The 22,391-nt window shown below is 39.7% G+C and overlaps 1 protein-coding gene across 1 annotated transcript in view; it reads left to right on the top strand.

Annotated features, from left to right (window-relative positions):
• Window positions 1–21,294, top strand: part of ABTB2 (ankyrin repeat and BTB domain containing 2) — a 153,908-nt gene extending 132,614 nt beyond the window's left edge. The window contains exons 5-17 of the mRNA XM_063289608.1: window positions 747–912; window positions 1,790–1,879; window positions 2,364–2,465; window positions 3,925–4,021; window positions 4,651–4,786; window positions 6,608–6,834; window positions 11,213–11,391; window positions 12,925–13,030; window positions 13,142–13,244; window positions 15,912–16,002; window positions 17,437–17,505; window positions 19,533–19,646; window positions 20,600–21,294. Coding sequence (XP_063145678.1) covers window positions 747–912; window positions 1,790–1,879; window positions 2,364–2,465; window positions 3,925–4,021; window positions 4,651–4,786; window positions 6,608–6,834; window positions 11,213–11,391; window positions 12,925–13,030; window positions 13,142–13,244; window positions 15,912–16,002; window positions 17,437–17,505; window positions 19,533–19,646; window positions 20,600–20,797 — 1,678 coding nt within the window. The 3' untranslated portion in view covers window positions 20,798–21,294. The remainder of the gene's footprint in view (window positions 1–746; window positions 913–1,789; window positions 1,880–2,363; window positions 2,466–3,924; window positions 4,022–4,650; window positions 4,787–6,607; window positions 6,835–11,212; window positions 11,392–12,924; window positions 13,031–13,141; window positions 13,245–15,911; window positions 16,003–17,436; window positions 17,506–19,532; window positions 19,647–20,599) is intronic.
• Window positions 21,295–22,391: the final 1,097 nt, after the last annotated feature.

Below are 22,391 nucleotides of genomic sequence, written 5' to 3'. Positions count from 1 at the left end.
CCATCAGTTTAGAGCAGTGTTTCTCAATCTTGGCAACTTTAAGATGTGTGGACTTCAACTCCCAGAATTCCCCAGCCGCAAAGGATCCACATGGTAAGATCTGTGTCAGCAGAAGGTGGAACACCACTTTTGGAAGAGGAAAAGACAAATGCTTGCATAGTGGGCCAGGGATGAGTTGAAGACAAGGCCCTTTGTTCATTTCTTTCTGAAATGGTTCACAAAGCATCTTCTTGTCAGAGTTAGCTTGCCCTGCAGAACAGTGCAATGTCTTAGGTCTGGTTTACACATGTAGTAAAGTCAGATGAGGATGAATGATAGGATTGTATCTTTTCAGCCTACAAGGGGAATTGTGCCTCTTTTGAATGTACCCTGTAAATGATCAACAAGAAGTGGGAGCTAAATCTGTTTTCTATTTGTAGGGAATTTTATGTGGAGGGACATTTAGAAACATGATCTCTTTACCTGAAGTCTGAAATAATACAATCCTTTATGTCACCCCAGATTTCTGCAATATCATATGTAAAACAGTCATCAGATTAATGGTGAGGAAGACAAATACAGGAAGACAAATATATCACTTCTTATATCACAGGAGTGATATAAAGCAGAACTAATTCTATATCTTATCTGTTTCTCCCTTAGTAAAGGCAAGATCACAACCTGCTGGGATGCAGGAATCTAAGTGTAATATTAATAACAATACAAATAAATTATAGTTGCATTGTTTGGTTGTGACACTTCCACAGGCCAGAATGCTGCTTTAGTTCCTTCCGGCGAATGGATGCAAAGGCTGCTACTGAAAAATTCCAGCAGGATCTGGGGTTTCGAATGCTGAACTGTGGAAGGACTGATCTGATTAACCAAGCTATAGAAGCTTTAGGACCTGAAGGCGTTAATACAATGGATGATCAGGTATATAAAAGTCAGTTTCATAATGTTCATTATGGTATGACATAGGAGAGCTAGAGCAAAATCCAAAGTTCAGGTTGTTACAATCATGTAAACTTATACTCTTCCCAAAACCAGCGTATAAAGGTTTTTACTAGGAGTTGACTCAGAGCTATTCTGGTATTCTGGATCATTCAGCACTAGGAACTGTTAATTGACTCTACTTGTTTTAGCAAAACTGGGGGCATGTATGCTATTCCTCCATTTCCTTATAAATGCTAATACATCATCCCATTATGGGATATTTGAGTCAATAGGAGACAGCAACTAAGTTTATAAGGAGAAATACAGCAGGAATAAGAATTTCAGAAGCCTCCTTAGTTTGACTGATATCATCAAGGCATTGTAAAGATTTATAGACAAAGCAAATTAGTAAAGCAAAATGGCTGTAAACCAATGTCATTTCAGTGTTTCCAGTTCATAGTATGTCATCTGCAGCTCACTTCTGCCCACCAATGATGCCAGTTCATAACATGGCATGTTATGTTGACACAGCAATTCTGTTTTGTTAACCTGTGTTTAAGATTTCATGTGTTGTGTGGATGCATTCATTTTATGCCTCAAGGACAAAAAGGAGATGTAAAAGGATAATGTGCAACATTTAAGCATTTCTGCAGGAGAATCAACATAAATCCTTACACTGAAATTAATTCCATGCCTAATCTACTTCCAGATGTTTATAAGAAAAAATATCTATGCCCCAAAGTATATCATATATAGATACTGTAGCTGTATTATAAAATGTGAGGGAATAAATGTGCACGTGTAGAATATATAGAACCCAACATGTTGATGAGCTTTGCTTTTGGACATAAACTAGCTGCATACATTGTTCTTAAAGGGTATGACTCCACTCATGTATGCCTGTTCTGCTGGAGATGAAGCCATGGTGCAGATGCTGATTGATGCTGGAGCAAATCTGGATATAGCAGTAAGTGAAAAGCACCTGTTGAGTTGTGGCTTTAAATGGGTATGGATTCTTGTTCAGTAATTCCACAGCAAAATATTGTATTTGGGGTTCATATAATATTTTGCCGAATATGTTTGGAGAGAAATTTCTTTCTTTTTAGAAGTGGTGGTGGTGGTGATGTTTATGGATTCTAAAGCAACAATGCCTGCCATAGATGAGATAATAAATTATAATGCATAGGAATGGGGAAACTGAAAGAATAAATCTTTCCCCTCTGCAAGAATAACCTCCAAGGAAAACTAGCAGATGCGTTTTAAACAAACAAATAAACCTAAAGGACTAAATACACTGATGGGTGTTGGCAGACCTTTCTGAGTTACAATACAGCAACCTACAAATTCCAAGAATTGCAATTTACCAGGGATGTGCCATGCTCAAACACATCTTAAGAGCTAAACAACAAGAAGGAGAATTGCGACCAATAAACATTCTCCATGTTTCCCAGGTCCCTGGAGGTTCATCCCGATACCCATCAGTTCATCCTGACAGCCGACACTGGACTGCACTCACCTTCGCTGTATTACATGGCCACATCTCAGTCGTCCAGGTGAGCAAAAGACAAGTTGTCCAACTTTCACATGCAACCCAAAAAGAACTTGATGGGAGCCCCATAATGCCCAGCTAACAAGATGAAAGTCCACATTGCCTGGGATTATGTGGATTGGTCCAACATGTCTAGAGGGCACCAGATTGGGTTTGTTGTTGTATATGCCTCCATTTGGAAGCCCCCATGACCTCACTAGCTATGAATGAAGTGCCTCTCCCAGCCTTTTCCCCAGGGAGGCTGGCGACCATTCATAAATGCAGATTTAGGAGAGAGGTAGCACCACAAATGTATTTTAAATATTTCGAAAACGAGGCACGGCTTTCATAGTCATTATTTTTTGGTTATTTTTACCAGCATAGTCAATGTTTTGCAGCTGGAAGGTGCATGATGTGCCAAGGCAACTGATGAGGCACATCTATTGGCATACATTTGTATATGCACTGAAGGATATAGAATTTTCTGTACACACACAAAACACACAACCTTCAGACACTTATCCCACATAGACATGGACAGCTACACACAAAATCTATGTCGATGTGCAGACAGTTATATACATAAATCAAGCGTCCCTACCTCAACCCTCCTCAAAGCAGTCTTGGCTAGGAAGGAAGAATGAGTTAGGAGGCTTCCTGGTAAAAGAGGTCCAAAGGCTGCTTAGCCTGGAAAAGGGCGAAGGAGGGTGAGTGCTCTAGGGACCTTGTGAAGAGAAGGTTATGGGTGCAGGCACACAGGCTGTCTATGGACACCTCATTGCAAGCACATCTCTTAAGCCAAAGGGGGTCACCTATATAAGTAGTAAAGGAGCCTCTGCTTTCTGATAGACAGTCCAAAAGACAAGACACACAAAAGAAAAGGGATTGAGATGGAGGAGGACAGAAACAAATGCAGGCACCAGTTCTTTAAGTTTCATTTCTTATCACAATGGACTGATTGGAAAAGAATCCATCCAAATAGCTTGATGGAATGGTGGCCAGCTAGTGATATTTGAGAGGACAAAAACAGCTGGAGGCAATGAATCCAAAAGTGGATACAATCATTGAGGGAAATGTCAGATTTCTAAGTATATTTCCAAATGATTTTCCATATACGCCTCTTTTCAGAAGTAGCTGGAAATTTTTGTTTTCATGCATGTAAAATACAGATGTCTCTTCAAAAATTACCTGAGCTTTTTGTTGTTGTTGTTAATACGGAGCGAGAGAAAGAGAGAAACCTTTATGGGTGATGAAGTACCAAATGTGGTATATGCTAGGACTACCAGATCTGGACTGTGAAATTCCAGATAACCATGAGTGGGTAGCAGAGGGTTACAGAACATTATTTTCTGCCATCTACTGGCCATCCAGAATGTTGCAGTCCACATCTAGTAGCCTTGCTGTATGTCTTACAACAACCTCAAACAAGGAAAATGTCTCCCTGCCTACATTTCTTCTTTTCAAGTGGCCTGTGTTTTTTACAGTTGCTGCTGGATGCAGGAGCCCACGTTGAAGGTTCTGCTGTCAACAGTGGAGAAGACAACTATGCTGAGACACCACTTCAGCTGGCCTCAGCAGCAGGCAAGTCTCAGCAAGTATTGCATTTTCACCCCCAATAAAGTTTAGAGATATACTTTTAAAAACAATTGCCTCCAATATCTGTTTGCATTTCAAAACCCCAAAATTTGGAAGAAACAATATTTTCAGAGCTGCCAAATATTTTTGCTTATATAGTCATGCCATTCCTGGCAGACTGTTTGCAGTGGGGCACTGAGACTATGTAGGATTATGAAATGATGAACTGTACTTACTGAATGTACACAAGATAATATGTGATCCTAGTGTATGCACATAGATCCATTTGGCATGATTCTTGCTCCCTTTTTGGGAAATGGGAACAATAATAGAAAATCATGTATGCATGTAAATATGCACAAACATTTGCACATTATTGTATACACACAGTGAGATTTGGTCCCCACATCCCATCACATACAGTATATAGGACCACTGTTGCAAATTAGCTCTTTTTTTAAAGGGCTGGATTCCTTGTAAGAGTCTTACCATATGGCAATTATAGTGTGTGCTGGTAACAAATACACCCTTTCTTGCTAGGAATGAATGAGTGAGTGAGTGAGTGAATGAATGAATTTAGCTGCTCTCTTACAACTTTACCAAAAAACATCAGAGCTAACTGTTGGCATTTCTAGGCAACTATGAGCTGGTCAGTTTGCTGCTGAGCCGAGGAGCTGATCCCCTTCTGAGTATGCTGGAAGCCAATGGGATCTCCTCATCACTTCATGAGGACATGAACTGTTTCAGCCATGCTGCTGCTCATGGACATAGGTAAATCATAGGCATAGGTTGGTCAGTGTAGACAGGTGTGCCCTATGGATGGTAGGAGCAGAGGTGTCACCTCTTTGTTCTCCTGTGCTTCACCTCAGCACCTGGAGAGAACACCTGCAAGGGATTTATTTGGATTCTTTCACAGGACATGATGAAAGTCCTTTGGCTGGTTCAATAACATGCATAGGACACTAGTGGATTATGGACTGCAGTACGGGCTTGGAGAATAATGATCTGTAAAATTGTCTCTCCTTTATTTATTTTATTTATTATTCAAATTTCTATTACTGCCCATCTCCCCCCAAGGAGGGGGACTCTGGGCGGTTTACAATAAAATACTCCGTTAAAACCTCAACATTAAAATTACCAAATCAGCATCTACTTTAACTTTTTCATTTATCAGGTGCCAGCATGATGGGAGCAATAACATTGCCAGGATATTTCTATAGCCTAGAACAATTGTACTCAAGTTTCTGTATCCTAGCATGACTGCATTTTTAATCATCTTTTAAATATCAGCCACCTATTCACATTTTTGCTACCATCAGGAGATAGTGAAATAGACAAGAGAGGACAACATCAAAAAATAACGTTGACCTATGCTTGTTTCATGGTTTTGAGGTATAAGGACATATCCATTAATTTAAGGAAATTAAGAAGGAAATTTTCTCACCCCTTCAGTCCTCTGCCAAAAAGTTTATCTGGAGACCTGGAGTCCCCCAAAATGAGATCTCTGTTATACTGTGGGTTGGGGCAGTGGGTTGGGGCCAATTTCCATCCTGCTTAATTTCTAAGGACCCCAAATCTATTTTTAGGGGAGCAGCAACTGAGAAACATTTTTTCTATGAACTTCCTTAGGATATGAATCATTGAAACCGAATGGCAGAGAAATTGCCAGAACCAAGTCTGTCTTCTTAATATTTCCAAATTAGCATATTTAGTTATATTCTTTCTTGTAGAGAAACTTGGCCCAGAAACTTCAAAAATTCATTGAAAACACCCAAATTACCAAAGGCTCTTGCATCTTGGGGGTAGGTTAAACAGCAATAAGGAGAGAACCCTCAAGGGAGATTTAGAATAGAGATTGATTTATACCTTTTATAGTCCTTGAGAAAATATATATCCTTCCACCCTTATGGACTTTTTGCATAAAAAAGAAAAAAATGAACTTGTGGTTTATGGTTTTGATGATTAGACGGGATAGACTATAGAAAGAAGAGAGTCATGATGTAACCTTAGAGAGAAAGGTTAAAATATAATTGTACTTATAACTGCTGTGAAGAAGATCGGAAGACACTTCTTTATATCTTTTTTATATCTTCTTTTTTCTACTTTTCTGCTTTTTTTTTTTACCTATCTCTTACTTTTTTTTTTTGCACTTTTAGCTTTTTCTTTTATCTTTCGGTCTTTCCTTCTCCTTTCTCATTCTACTTTAGTTTGTATTAGTTCTTATTGTTGTTAAAACTCTCAATAAAATTATAGATATACATATATAAAAGAAAATATATATCCTTAGATTCAATTCACAGAGTGCAGCTGCTAGTGGTAATTTAAAACAACCACTAACTGTTGGCATGATTACAGTGTAAATTTGTATGTGGCCTTGTGGATATTTCAGTAAACAAACTTGAAAATAGTTAAAAGAGTTAACGTTGCTAAATTCCACCTTTGTATTTATCTTGCTGGTCCAGAAAGATTCCTTGGCATCTTCAACATTATTTTTGTGGGCATAGGGATTTACTAACCAAACTACCAGAGTAAACTGGAATTAGCTCATACTTTCCAGATCCATATGCCACGCCTCTTGCTTTTATTTTACAGAAATGTTCTGCGCAAGCTGTTGACCCAACCCCAGCAATCAAAGGGAGATGTTCTGTCACTGGAAGAGATTTTAGCAGAGGGTGTGGAAAGCGATACTTCCAGCCAAGGAAGCTCTAACGAGGGCCAAGTTAAGGTGTGCAAAACCAGAATGAAAGCTTTACAGGAGGCCATGTATTACAGTGCCGAGCATGGTTACGTTGATATCACAATGGAGTTGAGAGTACTCGGTAAGATTTTCATTTTTTCACAGAAAGATTTGCTTGAGTCTCTTTATTGCGTAAGGTGTGGAAGCCTTGCTTCCATAAGCCACTTGTGTGTGTATATTTTTTTTTAAATGCTGAATATATTTTAGAGGGCTACCAGATCTGGGTTGCAAAACTTCAGACAACTACTAAATGGCAGCAAAGAGGAGGCTTCTGTGTCTCTTTGCTCCCGCCAATGACTGTCCGAGTTTCTGCAGACAAGATCTGGCATTAAAAACTTGAAAAACAAGACTAGCAAGAATGCCTGTATTATAGAGCTTTGTTGTACACGCATCTGACTCAGAATTAGTGGCACGACATGGACATTTTGATAGGATTTGCTTGAGGACTAATCCATGGGAATGTTTACCTAAAATTATAATTATATGGCTGCTCAACCCCCAACAGCAACACTGCGTGGCTTACATATGGTTAAAAGCATAAAAACAAGCCAAAAACAAAATAAACCAACATCCAGTATAGGATAATCTAGACCAACCATATTCCCATTCCAGTTATTTCATTTCTGGATGGCCTCATCTAATATTCTAGACCAATGCCTGGGTGGGGGGGGGTTAGGTTTTCAGGGCCTTACAGAAAGCCAATAAAGTCAGGGCCATTAAAAACTCTATGGGAATGCTTTTTCACAGGGCAGTTGCTAGGACATAGACAACACACTTTGTAGGTCCCACTAGGTGATACAGAAGCATGACTACTCTGCTGGAGCTTATAGGGCAAGCAGAGACAATTGAAGACAGGTGGTCCCACAGATAACCCAGCCCTGTGCCATTAAGGGCTTTACAGGTGATAACTAGCTCCTTGAATAGCACATGGTAGTTTATTGGGAGCCAGTGCACATGCAAAGTAGCGGTAACTACCTGTGCCCCTGCATTCTGGACAAAGTGGGCTTCCAGATGGTCTTCAAGCGCACCCTCACATAGAACACACAGCAATAGTCCAGACAGGAGGTGATCAAGGCAGGGTTTTTTGATCCATTGGCATACAAGATAGATTTGTTCAAAGCCTCCCTTGGCCACAGCTGTTACCTTCTTTTCCAAGAGGTTCCCCAAATTGTATACCAGTTCTGTCTGGGAAAGTGTAAATCATCCAGAACTAATGATAGACTGTCTCCTTAGCTGGGTGACCCCAAAACCCACAGCCAGTCTTCTTTGGGTTAAGCCAAAGTCTGTTCTTCCCCTTCCAGACATCCACAGCCTCCAGGCACTGGAAAAGAACCTTAACAGCATCCTTGAGTGTCCCAGGATAAAGACATATAACTGGGTATCATCAGGATACTGATGCTACCTGAAACCATACCAACAAATGAACTCATCCAATGGTTTCATGTAGATGTTAAATAGGAGCAGAGAAAGAATAAAGCACTGAGGAACCCCACAAAGCAGGGGTCTCAGACTAGATCTCTTCCCCCTGCTAATACTGACTGGAACTAACCATGGAGGAAGGAACCACTGTGATACCATGTCTCCCACTTCTAACCCTCAAAGCCAGTCCAGAAGGATACCATGAATAATGGTACCAAAAGCTACGGAGAGACCAAGGAAGGCTAAGATGGATGCAACACCCCCATCTCAGTCCTGATTAAGTTAATCTACAAGTGTGATCAGTGCCATCTCAGTACTATGTTATGGTTTTAAATCCTGCAATGGGATCCATTATGTTATGATTTTAAACGCTACAATAGGGTCCAAAAAATCTGTTTCCTTCAGATTATTTAGAGCTGCAAACCAACCACTTCTCAACAACCTTCTTTAAAATGGGGAAATTGGAGACTGGATGAAAACTGTCTAATACTATTGAATCCAAGGGTTGTTTCTTGAAGAGGGGATGAACTACTACCTCTTTAAAAACCAAAGGAACCATCCCCTTCCTCAAGGATGCATTTACCATCACCTGGATCCAACCACATGTTGTCTCCTGGGAAGCCTTAGCCAAGTAGAAGGGACATGGATTTAATACTCATGGCCCTGAGGGCCTTGTCCACTTCTTCAGGACCATTGGTTCAACTTCTTCCCAAGTAACCATGCTAGATCATATCTCAGTCAAATCCAAAGGACTTGCACAGCTGGAGTGCAACTGAGCAACTTTCTTAGCTGCAGTCAAGTGAGCCATCCTCATCCTCCTCCCTTATGAAACCCCATCAAACACAGTTTTAAAAATCCTGCTGTAATGTATTCCAGGTATATCATTATTATTTTACTTCCTGAAATAGAAAGCAGGGTCCTCTGGTCATGGCTTTTATTTTACCTAGGAAAAATAAAAATATTATCAACAAATATCTCTCAACCTTTAATATTTGTTGTAGTTTGCTTTAAAAGAACAATAAATAAAATACTAGCATTTAGTATTTACACTTAGACATAAATAATTTTACATCTGTCTCTAATATGATTCAAGCAAAAAAAAAAAAACAATTAAAAAGTTGTATGTTGTAAAATTCTAGCTGCAGCTCTAATTCATTCCAGGTACAATGTTTGGAAAAAGCTGAAGAACCAGTTTTATTATACTGAATTAATGCTGTAGCTCTGTGCTGCAAAATATACATTATTGGTGAAATAACTTCAGTAATAGGATAATGCTTTGGAAAAAAAAACTTTAGCTTTGGCACTGATACCATCTTCCTGAAATCAAGATTGACTATTAAGAAACACTCAGCCACATGTGCATCAGTCCTCTTAAGTGCTGGAAAATTGGTTCTTAAAACTTTGGATAGCTTCAGTCTTTCTCCTTAAGGAGGAGGTTGGAGATTTTGAAAATGCTTTAGATGAACATTAAAATGAAAGAGCTGTCTCATTATTAGGGCATATGATCAGCTCAAATGTTTCTTGTGCTTTAAATGAGATGCAGTCCAGTGCATGATCTTTTTAAATTAAGTTTGAAAACATTAGTTTAAGAATATTGGGCTAAGCAGAGACAAAGACCAGATCTGTCATTTAAATAGCTATGTAAAATGGGTCATTTGGTAACAAGCCATATATGATTGAATTTCTTTTCCTTCCTCTACAACTTTCAAACCTGTATAGAAGTTCTGCCCTGCTTTGAGTTTGATCCTTAGAATTGAAATTATGTTTAAAAAGAAACAACAGCATCTGAATTCTAATCTTTATTCTTGTTGTATGAAAAAAGCTATATAGCATTCTTGCAATTTCTCATTTTAAAAATAGGAGTTATTTATCCACCTTTCACTTTTGCTGACAAGGTGAAGAAGCAGTAGAAACATTTTAGTTCTGATTGTTGTCTCATGGTTAGAGAAGCAGATGTTTTTCCTGATTCTTTGTTTCACCAGTATTGTTCTGTGGTAGCATTACTTTGTGATGATTCTTCTCTTGAGTTAGAATTGTGGCTAGGGATAAGGAATCTAACTATATTCTGGTTAGAATATTGCTCCAGTTAATCTAGCATATGCCCTTCAGATGTGTTGGAGATGAACTTCCATAAACTTGAACCAGATGTGTTGGGTTTTACAAAGTCCAGTACACTTCAGGCTCTTGGGTTGGGGAAGACCGAGTGACTTCCTGTAGATGATTCTTCATAAGAAAATATGAGCACTGCTAATATTCTTTTACTCTGCATTCAGTGGTACTGTACAGCCTACCAGCTAGATTTGGGATATTCAGAAGCAGGGACAGAAGAGTACCTAAATAGCAGTTGAAGAAAGTAGGATTAAATCGACCTACCTCCTTTCTTAGGAAGTCACGTGTATACCTCCAAACTGTTAAAAAAGAAAAGAAGAAGTAACTATGTTGTTTAAAGTAATGTGTTATCTGACCTTGAGTAATTCCTGCTAATTCTGTGCTATGATTGGAATAGTCTTGGAGTTGTTCCAGGACCATGCCTGGAAATTTCTTCAAATTCTTCCTACGTAATTAGGATGGGCCGCATACTTGTGTGCAGCACTGGAGATACCTATTCATTAGGAGATTTGTGGCAATGGAGATAAATAACCATACAATCCATCCTGATCATTTGTATGGGTAGTTTCATGGTGAAAGCAGTGTGGGAACCATTATCAGAGAATGGCATCCATGCACATAAAGATAAAACAAAAGCAGATTCTTAATCCTGTTAAGTTCTGTTATTTTTCATAGTAATCCTAAAAAGGGAATCACATCTCTTACATACCTATCTGGAAGTATTAGGCCTCCTAGTATTGCAGGACAAGGAAGAGGTTTCACTCTGTGTCATACTCTGTAAATAAGCTTCTAGCGAGATTAGGACATTAAAAGCAACCATCTGATTTGATCCAGGGTGTGTATTTGCCTCTTACCTGCATTTTTTAAAAACAGTTATCTGTCTACACTTATTAATGAAGTTGTATTTCCCCTTCGTTTTGGAATGGTTCCAGGAATCCCGTGGAAACTGCATGTATGGATTGAGTCACTCCGAACAGCTTTTTATCAGTCTCGTTACTCAGTGGTACAGAACCTCTTACGGGAATTTGTCACCATTAAAGAAGAAGAATACAATGAAGAGCTAGTGAATGATGGATTGAAGCTAATGTTTGAAATCCTCAGAACCAGTAAAGTAAGCCATTTGCCATTCTAAAACTATAAGCATCCGTTCAACTCCCTATCCCCCTTTCATAACATCATTCTGGATGCAGAAATATGGAGATCTCACACACTTAACATGATTTTGGTGATCTTTGACCTGGGCAAGATATGCCAATAATGCACTATATGAAGAAAGGCATCTCCTGGCACTGGATTACTAGGGAAGACCCCAAAGATACCAATTGGCAGGAGTCACTTACTCTTATTGCCTGTACTTCCTATTTCTTTTTTTAGCATCCACACAGCAATTGGATTGGTTGACCTTCTTCTTCTGAGGTTGAAAGCACTCAGAGGTGGAAATCCATTAGATGTCCCCCTCCTCCTTGATCAACCTTCAAAGCTGGTTATTTTTGACACTGAAAAGATAGTTCAGGCACAAATGTGGGAGGAGGATTCAAAGGGCTGAACTATCTCACAGTCCACAACCACAAGCTGGAAGAAAATTAAGGCAGTTACAGTAAAGACACTATCTGGATTAAAGTTTCCTGCATGTGTATACAGTAATCTCACTGGGTCCTTATTCTGGAGAAAATAAGAACAAAAAGGCAGCTGCAGACTTTGTTATATTCCTGGCCAACAGATTAGTATGTTTGGCCTTATTAGTTGTCCTTCTAGAAAATGGGTGTGAAAGCAGAGAGCTGGTTTTAAAAGAATGGGTTGTGTTTTGAAACTCAAGCTCACTTTTGCTTTGTACTTAAGTTCTTGAAACATTCCCATCCTTTTAGCTTCACCAGTCTACCTTTTGGGAAACAGATGATTTCAGGAAAGGGTAGGGCCTTCCCATCTTAGTCATTTTGACAAGATACTTACAATAAGCTCTTAAAATTCTGGCCTAATGAAAAAGAGTTTAAGCTGTTGGAAAACCACAATTAGTTCTAGATGTTTCACTCACCCTAGTTATATTTATTTATGCTTGTTTACTGGTAATACTGACAGGGACCAGAAGGAAACGCTCTCATAGAAGTCTCTTTTGTGGCAGAAGCCTTCATTCTAATAATAACTTAGATCATCTGTAGTGAGTGGATATTCAGTAAAGGCTTTCATTCATAAATTCACACACACCCATGTTAGAAATATTTTTAATTCTCCCTTTCTTTTTCCAGTCACAAAACTGTACATGCAATTTACAATTTAGTGTATTCCATTTATATAAAAAAATCTCAATACCACTTTTACGAAAATAAATATGGTTTTGTTGGTTTCTAGCTCAATCCTGCTCTTGTATTAGCAATTATTTCTTTGCAGAGATTAGAATGTGACAAAAGTGGCAAACACTTCAGAAAATCCAGCTCAGTTAACTTTATTTCTTATTTATAAGAGATTCTTAGCTGTCTCTGTGTGTCTGTGTATGTGTATGGACATGTGTGTGCGTGCGTGTATTTTCTCCCCTCTGTGTGAGTATTGCATTCATTCTTGGCAAAGAAATTAATTCAAATGTCTTATCTTTGCTTTCCTCTGTGTACTATAGCAGAATAATATGTTTCTTTAACTTGCCTATTCACAGAATGACTCAATCAACCAGCATCTTGCAGCTATCTTTACTCACTGCTATGGAAGCAGCCCCATTCCTAGTATTCCTGAAATCAGAAAGACACTGCCAGCCCGTCTAGGTAACATGGCTAACCTTCAGTCAGCAATTGCTGTGTGGATACTGGTTTTTTTATTGTGTTTTTCTATAGTGAAACATAATTAAACTTCCCTTTTTTCTTTCTCCTATGCAGATCCTCACTTTCTAAATAACAAAGATATGTCTGATGTGACATTTCAAGTGGAAGGAAAACTGTTTTATGCACATAAAGTTCTCTTGGTTACTGCTTCAAATAGGTGAGTTTCTCCCTCAGCGAGTGGTACTTGGAGCATTGACTGAATCATGCAAACAGTAAGGAAAGGTTGAGGTTGAGAAGTTGCTTGCAGATGTTAAATAGGAGCAAAAAGAGAGTAGAGTTCTGAGAAACCGTGTGAAGCAGGACCCTTGGGCTAGATCTCTCCCCCCATGAACACTGACTTGAACAGCCTATGGAGGAAGGAGAACTGTCTCAACACCATGTCTCCCCCTCTAAACCCTCAAAGCCAGTCTAGAAGGATACCATAACTAATGGCATCAAAAGCCACTGAGAGATCAAGGAAGGCTAGGATAAATGCACCACCCCCATCCCAGTCCTTCCAAAGGTTGTCTACAATGAATGCCATCTCAGTACTGTATACAACAATCACAATCCAGTCCCAAATTCCAAATAGCAGAGGCAGTAGAGGAGTAGGCTTAGAACCAGGTCCTTAACTGACAATAGTTAAGAGTGAGTCCACATCATGGAAGCCATTCCTGTGTGGCTGGAGAAGAGATTTACAATGTCGACAAACTCAGAATAGATAAGAAGGAACTTCTGCCACTGCTTCCAGACAGAAACATGGAAGGCTAGAGGTGACTGCCATGTGTTAATTAAAAAGTTTGCTTTTTTAAAGTTGTATTAACAATATACTGTATTTGATTGACTTTAGGAGTTCTTTGTTACCACTGTTTATGTTAGTTTATCAGTGTTATCCATGGACTTAGAAACCTGCTGCATTCTGGCTCTCATCAAGAAGTGGTAGAATACTCTGTAGTTCCTTTTGACATCTCTGTGAGATATTTGAAAGATAAACTTGTTTATATCCATTTTAACTAAGGTCCACACTAAATGTCCTTCCTTTTATGGAAATACTCATATCTACCTACATAGTTATTACTGGAAGCACTCCAGCAACTGAAATTTGAGAATGTGAACAAAGCATTGAATGTGAACAAAGCATTGGCTAAGTCTAAGTGACCTCCCACATGCTTAATCTTGCCCCTCTTGGCTTTTTAAGTGTAATAGAAAGGGGAAATTCATCTCTGTCTTGGGCTTTGTAAATTCCTCCTTGAGAAAAAGAGATACTGCCTTTTTGAAATGTGAAGTCATCTAGTCACTCCTAAATAAACCTACCCAGCACAGAAGATGTGATATTATAAGCAGTTCCTGTAGCAGTTCCATGACAGTGTGAGTGATTGCTGATCAGGATCCTGTGGATGTTTCATTTTATTTGTACTTTTGGTGTGGGTTTCTGTTAGATAGTGCTTTGGTCAACAGCAAGGAGATGAACCGTGCTGAAAGAAGTGGGGTATATTATGTGATATTGGTTATTTTCTGTTAGTCTCATTACCTTGGACTGTGGTCCCTTCAAGATTAGGCTGTCTGATGCTGGTAGATGACTGCGGTTGTGCTATGGAATTTCCTAGGATTCTGCTTTAACTATTCTTCATGCTGTTCCTCATTTCCAATAAACCAAGAGATACTATTTGAGTATGGGGACTGAAGTCAAATTAATATGCAGATGGCACCTAGCCCTGCCTCTCCCTTTTATTTCATGCAGATGTAGGCAGCGGGTGTTTGAATGAGATGATACGTAGGATGAGGACCAATAAATTGAAACTTGATCCTGATCAAATTAAGATGTTCTTAGAATATTGCTGTTCGTGTTCCACCAAACCATTTCAGCCTGGTTTGAAGAGGGCTTCACTCCTATTGAATATCAGATTCATACTTTGGTGTCCTCCTTGATCCTATTGCTAGAGGCACAAATGATTTTGGGGTCCCTTTACTAAGCTTAGACTGATATAATGACTGTGATGCTATGTGAGCAGAGAAAATCTTTTTGTAGTTATCCCATCTCAGCTAGCCTGTTTGGATTGCTGCCAATAGCTGTAAGCTTCAGTTGCACCGTTATGAAACAACAAAAATGTGAAAATGTAGGGATTATGGCTTGGTACAATCCAAAATTTAAGCAAGGTTACAACAATGTTCGTTCTGGTGTGTTTAGAATTTCACTCTTGGAGTAGTAGCACAAAAGAGTTTTACAGCAGCACAACACATTTATTTATTGATCTGATTGATGTGATGTGATGTGATGTGATTTGATTTCTATAGCCGCCCATCTCAACAAGTGACTCTGGGAGGCGTACAATCATAAAAACATAAAACAATTAAAACAATACAAAATAAATATATATGGTCGCCATGTAAAATTATTGCCATAGATGTTAATATGGCCAAGGGGGAAAAATTACAGTGTTGTTTTAGTGTAGTTAACTACAAACCCAGGTTTTATGTGCCCAGTGCTGGGAAATCATATAGTCATACTCCCTGCTTCCTGTTTCTCAGCCTAGTTTCAAATTAAATCTGAACTGGATTCCTGCAACTTCTTTCTTATGCGTGAAGCTAGCAAAGACTGGTTTTCTATGTGAGGTAGTCAGAATCAGACAGGATTATTCAGTAAGTTAAAAGAGTACCCACTGGTTTGTTTTTTTTTGCTTGCCATGAATCTTCTTCTAAGAAGGCTGATGATCCTCAGAATTCAAAGAATGGAGTGGAGTGAGGTGGGGTGGGTGAGAAGGCATTTTTACTTCATCAGCTAAAACGTAATCCAAGCAAATAAACCTTTAAAATCTCCTGTGAAAACCTCTGCTTGTTTTCACAGATTTAAGACACTGATGACCAAAAAAACAGGACAAGACAGCCAAGGCAGTAAGACTGTGGAAATTAGTGATATGAGATACAATATCTTCAAGGTAGGTTTCAAAGAAAAGTTCACATTTTATCCTTTCCATTGTCCAACACTGAAATGTGGAACTGTGGTTTTGAAAACATTTATCTTCTGATACTGAGCAGATCTGCACTATAAGAAAGCAATTATTAACTCTGACTGAAGAAAATGGTTTATGCTTATGTCCATGGTATGGGGCCACAACAACAACAAAAATCCTGCCATATTTTTTTATCAGATAGACCAGATCTACACAAAGTTCATTTTTTCCATTATATGTGTTCATAAAATGCAAGCACATAATGAAGAATAGTTATCTTATTTAGCAAAAGTATATTCCATGGATCAAAACCACAGCTTGCCAGGCATAATTTCATGCTCTGTTAAACAAATTAAATATGAATAAAGCAAGGAATCTTGCTGGCTTTGTATTAAATCCACTTAAGCAATTTAAGGCTTATGAGGCTCTCTTGTAAAAAAAAAAACAAAAACCAAAACTTGATGTGGAATATTTTTAAATATATAAATAACCCAGGATGTGGGGTATTGTCAAAAGACAATAAAGAAAATAAAGCTGACTTTGACATGGAAAGAAAAAAATAGATCAGTGAAATCCAATACTCAGCAGCATATTCTGCTCTCTAGATCCATTTTTACAGACCAAGCTGAAAATACGTAAAAACTAGAAAATTGGAAGCCTAGAAGTGATAGTATTTAGCACTGACAAAAGAATCAGTTGGTTTGCTTTCTGTTTTCTCAGCCCTCAATCAAATATTTTTTGGCATTTGGGTTATATAGCTGCAGTTACGTTGCAATGAACTAGTGGAAGGCAGAAGCAGCTTAGGATTGTGCTGACCAGTGTGTCATGTTCACTGATTCAATGTAGTGTATACATCGTAACGTTTCACATGCCATGGCGCTGACGCGCGTTTCTGTTTGGGAGGGAGCTGCTGTGAGACCTTGTACCAAGCTCGGTATGTGAAATCAGTACAATGGAACGTGTTTGGGTTATGTTCTCTGCTCCAGGACTTTTCCCGCAGACCATCAGAAACCGTTAGGAGCACCTGGGATTGTGAACTTGAGAAGGTTCTACGGGGGGAGGGATTTCATTTGCACTGAGGGTTTTTAGTTTGAATTTGGTGCGCTTTCATCATTCTCAGCTTTCTCTGTGATCCTGCATACTATTCTTTAATAAATCAGATATCTTTGAATTCCTACTCATGAGTCTGATGGTGTTTTAGAATAGGCAACCATTACACAGTGTTTGTTAGGTTTGCACCAGACTTTTCAAGCCAGATCTGTCCACTATTAGGGTTCATCTTTAAAGAGTTTATGTGAAGATTAATGCCACATGTTGCACTTGCTTTCATTTCAGCAGTGGAAGGTTTCTGTATGAGGGGTGAAACTGCTAGGTGAGACTACAGACTTCCTAAGTGCTTTACATTTCTTCTTCTTTCAGATGCTGATGCAGTATTTATATTATGGAGGAACAGAAGCAATGGAAATTCCCATAGCTGATACCCTAGAGGTGAGCATGTGCCTCTCATTGATTTTTGGCCTATGACTAACGTACCTTCATTACAGAACTGGTGCTAATTGCAGGAACACTGGTCTACACCATTCAGCAAATGAATTCTAGAGTTAGAATTGTTCATCCAATCCATTTTCAAACCAAAACAGCACAAAAATGGCCTTGACTGATGGAAAAGTGATTAAAATACTCTAGGCTGAGTCCCTCTTATGAGGGAGATGGTCGGTGACAAAATTTGATAAATAAATTTTCAGAAATGTAGATTGAATAAACAACTTGGGTTCATTGTATGCCCAGAAAGCCCCTCTGTGCAGAAAAGCAGGATATAAATTGATGTATGAATGAATATAGTTCCTAGTCCATGTCAGCTTTCTCCAACTTGCTGTTCTCCAAAAATTGTTATTTCAAGCCAGGCATTCATTTTGATGAGTAATGGAAATGTTGACTTGTTTGAACAGCCTGCAATGCTGAACTGTGTTGGGGACATCAAAAAGAAGAAAGTAGCAGTAGTCAAGAAAAAAGAGGAATGATCAAAGCTCTAGCTGACAGCTTTGAGGTTAATGGGAGGACTGTTGCAGTCTTGTAAAATGTGAAGAGCAAAGGAGAGGGGTTAAAGATAAGCACCAAGGCTACAAGTAATGCTAATCACAGATATTTGGAATAATCAAGTAGAAATAACCTTGAGAAAAGATAGGAAGTTTGGTCTTGGTCATGTTGAGGTTGAAACAAGGATGAGACATCTGAGTCAGTCACGTAAATGTAGATGGCGAGGCCTTGGGACATGTGGTTGAACAACATAGTTAACAGCTGGAAGAGTTTAGTTACACTGCAGAGTTTCACATACACAAAGTACAGCCTTCACACCATGGCAGTACCTTTTAAGTATCTGTGGAGATTAATAGTTGCAGTGAGAAATTTGCTATGCTCGTAGGAAGATTGGAACTGTTCTACACAGTACCAAAAAACAGGTGGCTAGAATATTGATAGTAGCCCTTCAGACTGAAGGTAATGTTTTAATAACTTGCAGCACCTAGCTAGCTTTTGCTGATCTTGAAAAACTAAGGACTATGGACTATAATAGAAGTATGCAGGTACTTACATGGAAGACCATTCAAAAATCATAGGGCTGCACTGGAAAGCTGAAAATATATCTCAGAAGGTGGCAATGACAAACCCCATCCACATTTTTGTATGCATGCATACACATGGACATAATCAGGATTTGACGATCTGAAGGAGACTGTATGTTATCATATAGAAAGCTTCCCATCCAAGTATGAAAAACTTTCTCTCTCTCTCTCTCTCTCTCTCTCTCTCTCTCTCTCTCTCACACACACACACACACACACACACACACACACAAACACAAATCAGATCTTGGGACATGCTGAATTATTAATGCTGTGGCTTAAAGTTAAGGAAGACAAATGATAGGCCAGCTCAATCTTACTAGGAAAAAAAATAATTTATTAAATTAAAAGTTTTTTGTTTGGTTTTACATAGTTTTACTTTTCTGTCACTCATGACTATCTTTGAACAGAGACTTCAGATAGCGGCATTATTAGTGGATATTTTATCCCTCAGTTAAGCATTCAGATTATTCTGAAAAAAAGTGTGCAATTCGGGGGGTACTACTTAATCCAGCATTGTCACTGGTGGGTCTTTGTGACTCAGATGCATTTTCACAGTTTGAACTGATTAATCAGGACAAAAGATATTGTGCAAAGACAGCTTTTGAAACAGTCCCCAAAATTGATATGGCTGCAAGTGAGATTGGGATAAATAAGACAGTGAGGCCTACTCTGCATTTTCTTTGATTCCTGGCAAAGACTTTTAGTTCTAAAGGTCCATTTATTATTTTTTCTAATGAACTCTGATATTTTTCCTTTTTAAAGTGTTTACATTTTAATGATTTTTTTTTGCACATCACCCAGAGGACTTCAGCTCAGGGGTGACATAGAGATACTACAAATCACTAGAATGAGTAGAATGTTCAAATAACGCCTTCTCCCTCACCCTGCTAGTTGCTCTCAGCAGCAAGTTTATTCCAGCTGGAGGGCCTTCAGCGCCACTGTGAGATACTGTGTGCTCAGACCATCAATGCTGAAAGCTGTGTCCACATCTATAAATATGCCAAGGTAAGGATGAAGTTCTCATCACCTTCCATGTGTAAGATTTCAGATCATAGAAGAGGGATTGGAAGAACCTCTTTATATGCATCAGAAGCTGGAAACCAGTAAAAGAGGTCCTATAGGAAGGCAGCATTAGAAAAGATTCCCCTGTCCATAGGTGGAGCCAAGTATTACGACATGATAAACAAACAATCCGGTGGGTGGCGGCTGAATATGAAGAACCCAGGCCTGGGAACCACCTCTCCCATTTGTGTCTATTTCAGTAATTCCTTGTCTTCCTAAGACCCATCTTATATGCCTAGAATTTGTTTGGCTCTAATACTGTGTACTCTCTGGAACCCATCTTTATTCTGCCAGGGTTGTCCCACATTAGTTGCATCCTCACATAACCAAACAGGTACAAGTAGTCTTTGTTTAGCAACCACAATTGGGACCAGCAACTAGGTTGTTAAGCGAAGTGGTTGCTAAGTGAAACCATGACTGTACTTATGATCTTACTTCAGCTTTCCTTTGCTTTACAGACCTGTGAAGGTCATAAATGTGAGGATTGGTCATAAAGTTACTTGTTCATCACCATTGTAACTGTGAACGACTGCTAAATGAGGCAGTCACTAAATAAGGACTACCTGTATCAACCTGGCAGTTTCATGGACCAGCTGCTCATTCCCTTTAAGAGTTCCTTAACTTTGGTTCAACAAGCAGCAGGGGAACATAAGAGGGTTAGAAAGAGGGCACATTTTAACCAATGTCCCCATGGAATAGCTGCATAGAATGTGTGTGCATGCATGCAGGCACACACACAATAGAAAAGGCACTCTTTAACTACAGGGTTAAGACGCTCTCAGGCATTTGCTATCAGGATGAACCTGTCTTTGGAGGAAGGGAGGAGAGGCGGGAAAGAGAGGATAATTGACAGCTGCCTAAAATCTATTTATTACAGCATCCCTTTGTCTTTACAGATCCATAATGCCCCAGAGCTGGCCTCTTTTTGCGAAGGCTTTTTTCTCAAGCATATGAATTCCCTGGTGCAGCAGGAATCGTTCAGACAGCTCGTCTATGGCAGGAACAGTAGGGTTCAGGGTCTGGATCCCCTCCAGGATTTGCAGTCCACTTTGGCCAGCAGACTTCAGTCCATTTATGTAACATCAAGAGTGTGATTGCTATGAATTGTGGCTCTGCTTGTTAAGGAAAGCACCTGCTCATCGAACTGCACTGAAATGGGATCTGGCCCCATCATGGCTGCTTCATCCAGCTTCTGGGGACAGTGCCTCTTCCGCCCTCTCAGCAAACTTATCCAAAAAGCAAGAAAATAACTCTGGAAAGTATTAATGTGCCACAACTATTTTACCTGAAAACTGATGAGCAGAATCTGAGGTGGGATGCTGCTATTCTGCTAGGTACACCATCACTAAGGAGAACTCAGGGGGAACTGCACTTCTAAGTGTCCAAAAGACCTCTTAGAAAAATGCACAAACCGTATTTGGCATTTAGCCAATACCAGAGGACAGATTTTCACCTTTGGTCTCCACCTGGCACTCAGCTCTCACTTGTGGCTCCAAGCAACTGTAACACACACAGCAGCCACACCCCAGTAAACCATCTTGGCAGATGGGCCAAGCCAGGTGAGGGTAGCTAACAGGTCTTCAACTCTTGGTGAGATAGGGGATTTGGCGATCCCATTGTGTGAAGTCTGGTCCTGACAGATTGAGCGAAGGAGACTGTCAGCGGTCAAGGAGGCAGGCCCAGCAGGCGTTGTGGAGTGCTAAGAGCATGACAAGACACTTAGACGTCCTGGTCATCCACTGCAGCAGGAGAGGTCTCCAGCTGTAACAGTTCTCCATGCCACTGGATTAAGGTCTCTTATGCCAAGACAGTGGGACTGCCCCTGTGCAATGGCTGTTTCACTTAAAACTCCATCACATACAGGTTTCTGCTGTGCAATTCATTTTCACTACAACTCATCTGCAAATCATCTCAGTCCAGACCTAATGCGTTGAGCCCCGCGGCAATGGGGGAGTGGTGAAGCAACAGGTGGAGATGGCCACTGGCAGTTGTAGGCACAAACCCGCACAGGGGTAGCCCTTGGACCAGTGGTCGTTCGTCTCAGTACCTGGGGCAGCAGAGATGTCTGGCAGCACCCAGGGCATAAGCATCGTAAGCAATCAAGAACTGTCAGAAAGTCATTCAACGTTGGAAGACTGAAAGACCCAGGCCAAGTCCAATGCTTCCAAGATGTATTTAATGAAAAGTTCTCTGGCAATTTACCACTTGTAGGAACCTGTTCTGAAAAGTGGATGCAGTTTAAAGATGTCATCATGCAGACTACAACAACTGTGCTCAGACTGAAAACCTGGGCACATCAAGACTGGTTTGATGAAAACCATGAGACCACTTCAGCAACCCTCCAGGCCAAAAACAAGGACTATGCAGACTGGCAGAACAATCCACCATCTGTCTCAAAGAAAGACAAGTTTAAGCACTTGCAGTCCAAAGTACAGACGGAATGTGAGAAATGCAGGATGAGTGGTGGCAGAGAAAGGCTGAGCAGGTGGAATGCTATGCAGACATGCATGCCACCAGAGAGTCCTTCAGTGCCATAAAGTTTATGGTCCTTCTAAATCAGGATGCTCCCCGTTGCTGTCATCTGATGGGTTGAGCCTGATCAAAGACCAGGAAGGACTGAAAAATCACTGGGCTGAACACTTTTCCAACCTACCCAATAGGCCATCCACAGGTGATCATGATGTTTCA

This window comes from Candoia aspera, chromosome 1 (genome assembly GCF_035149785.1).
Source record: "Candoia aspera isolate rCanAsp1 chromosome 1, rCanAsp1.hap2, whole genome shotgun sequence".
Classification (NCBI taxonomy): Eukaryota; Metazoa; Chordata; class Lepidosauria; order Squamata; family Boidae; genus Candoia; species Candoia aspera.
The sequence above is the reverse complement of the archived record's forward strand: the minus strand, read 5'-3'. Positions and strand labels throughout refer to the sequence as shown.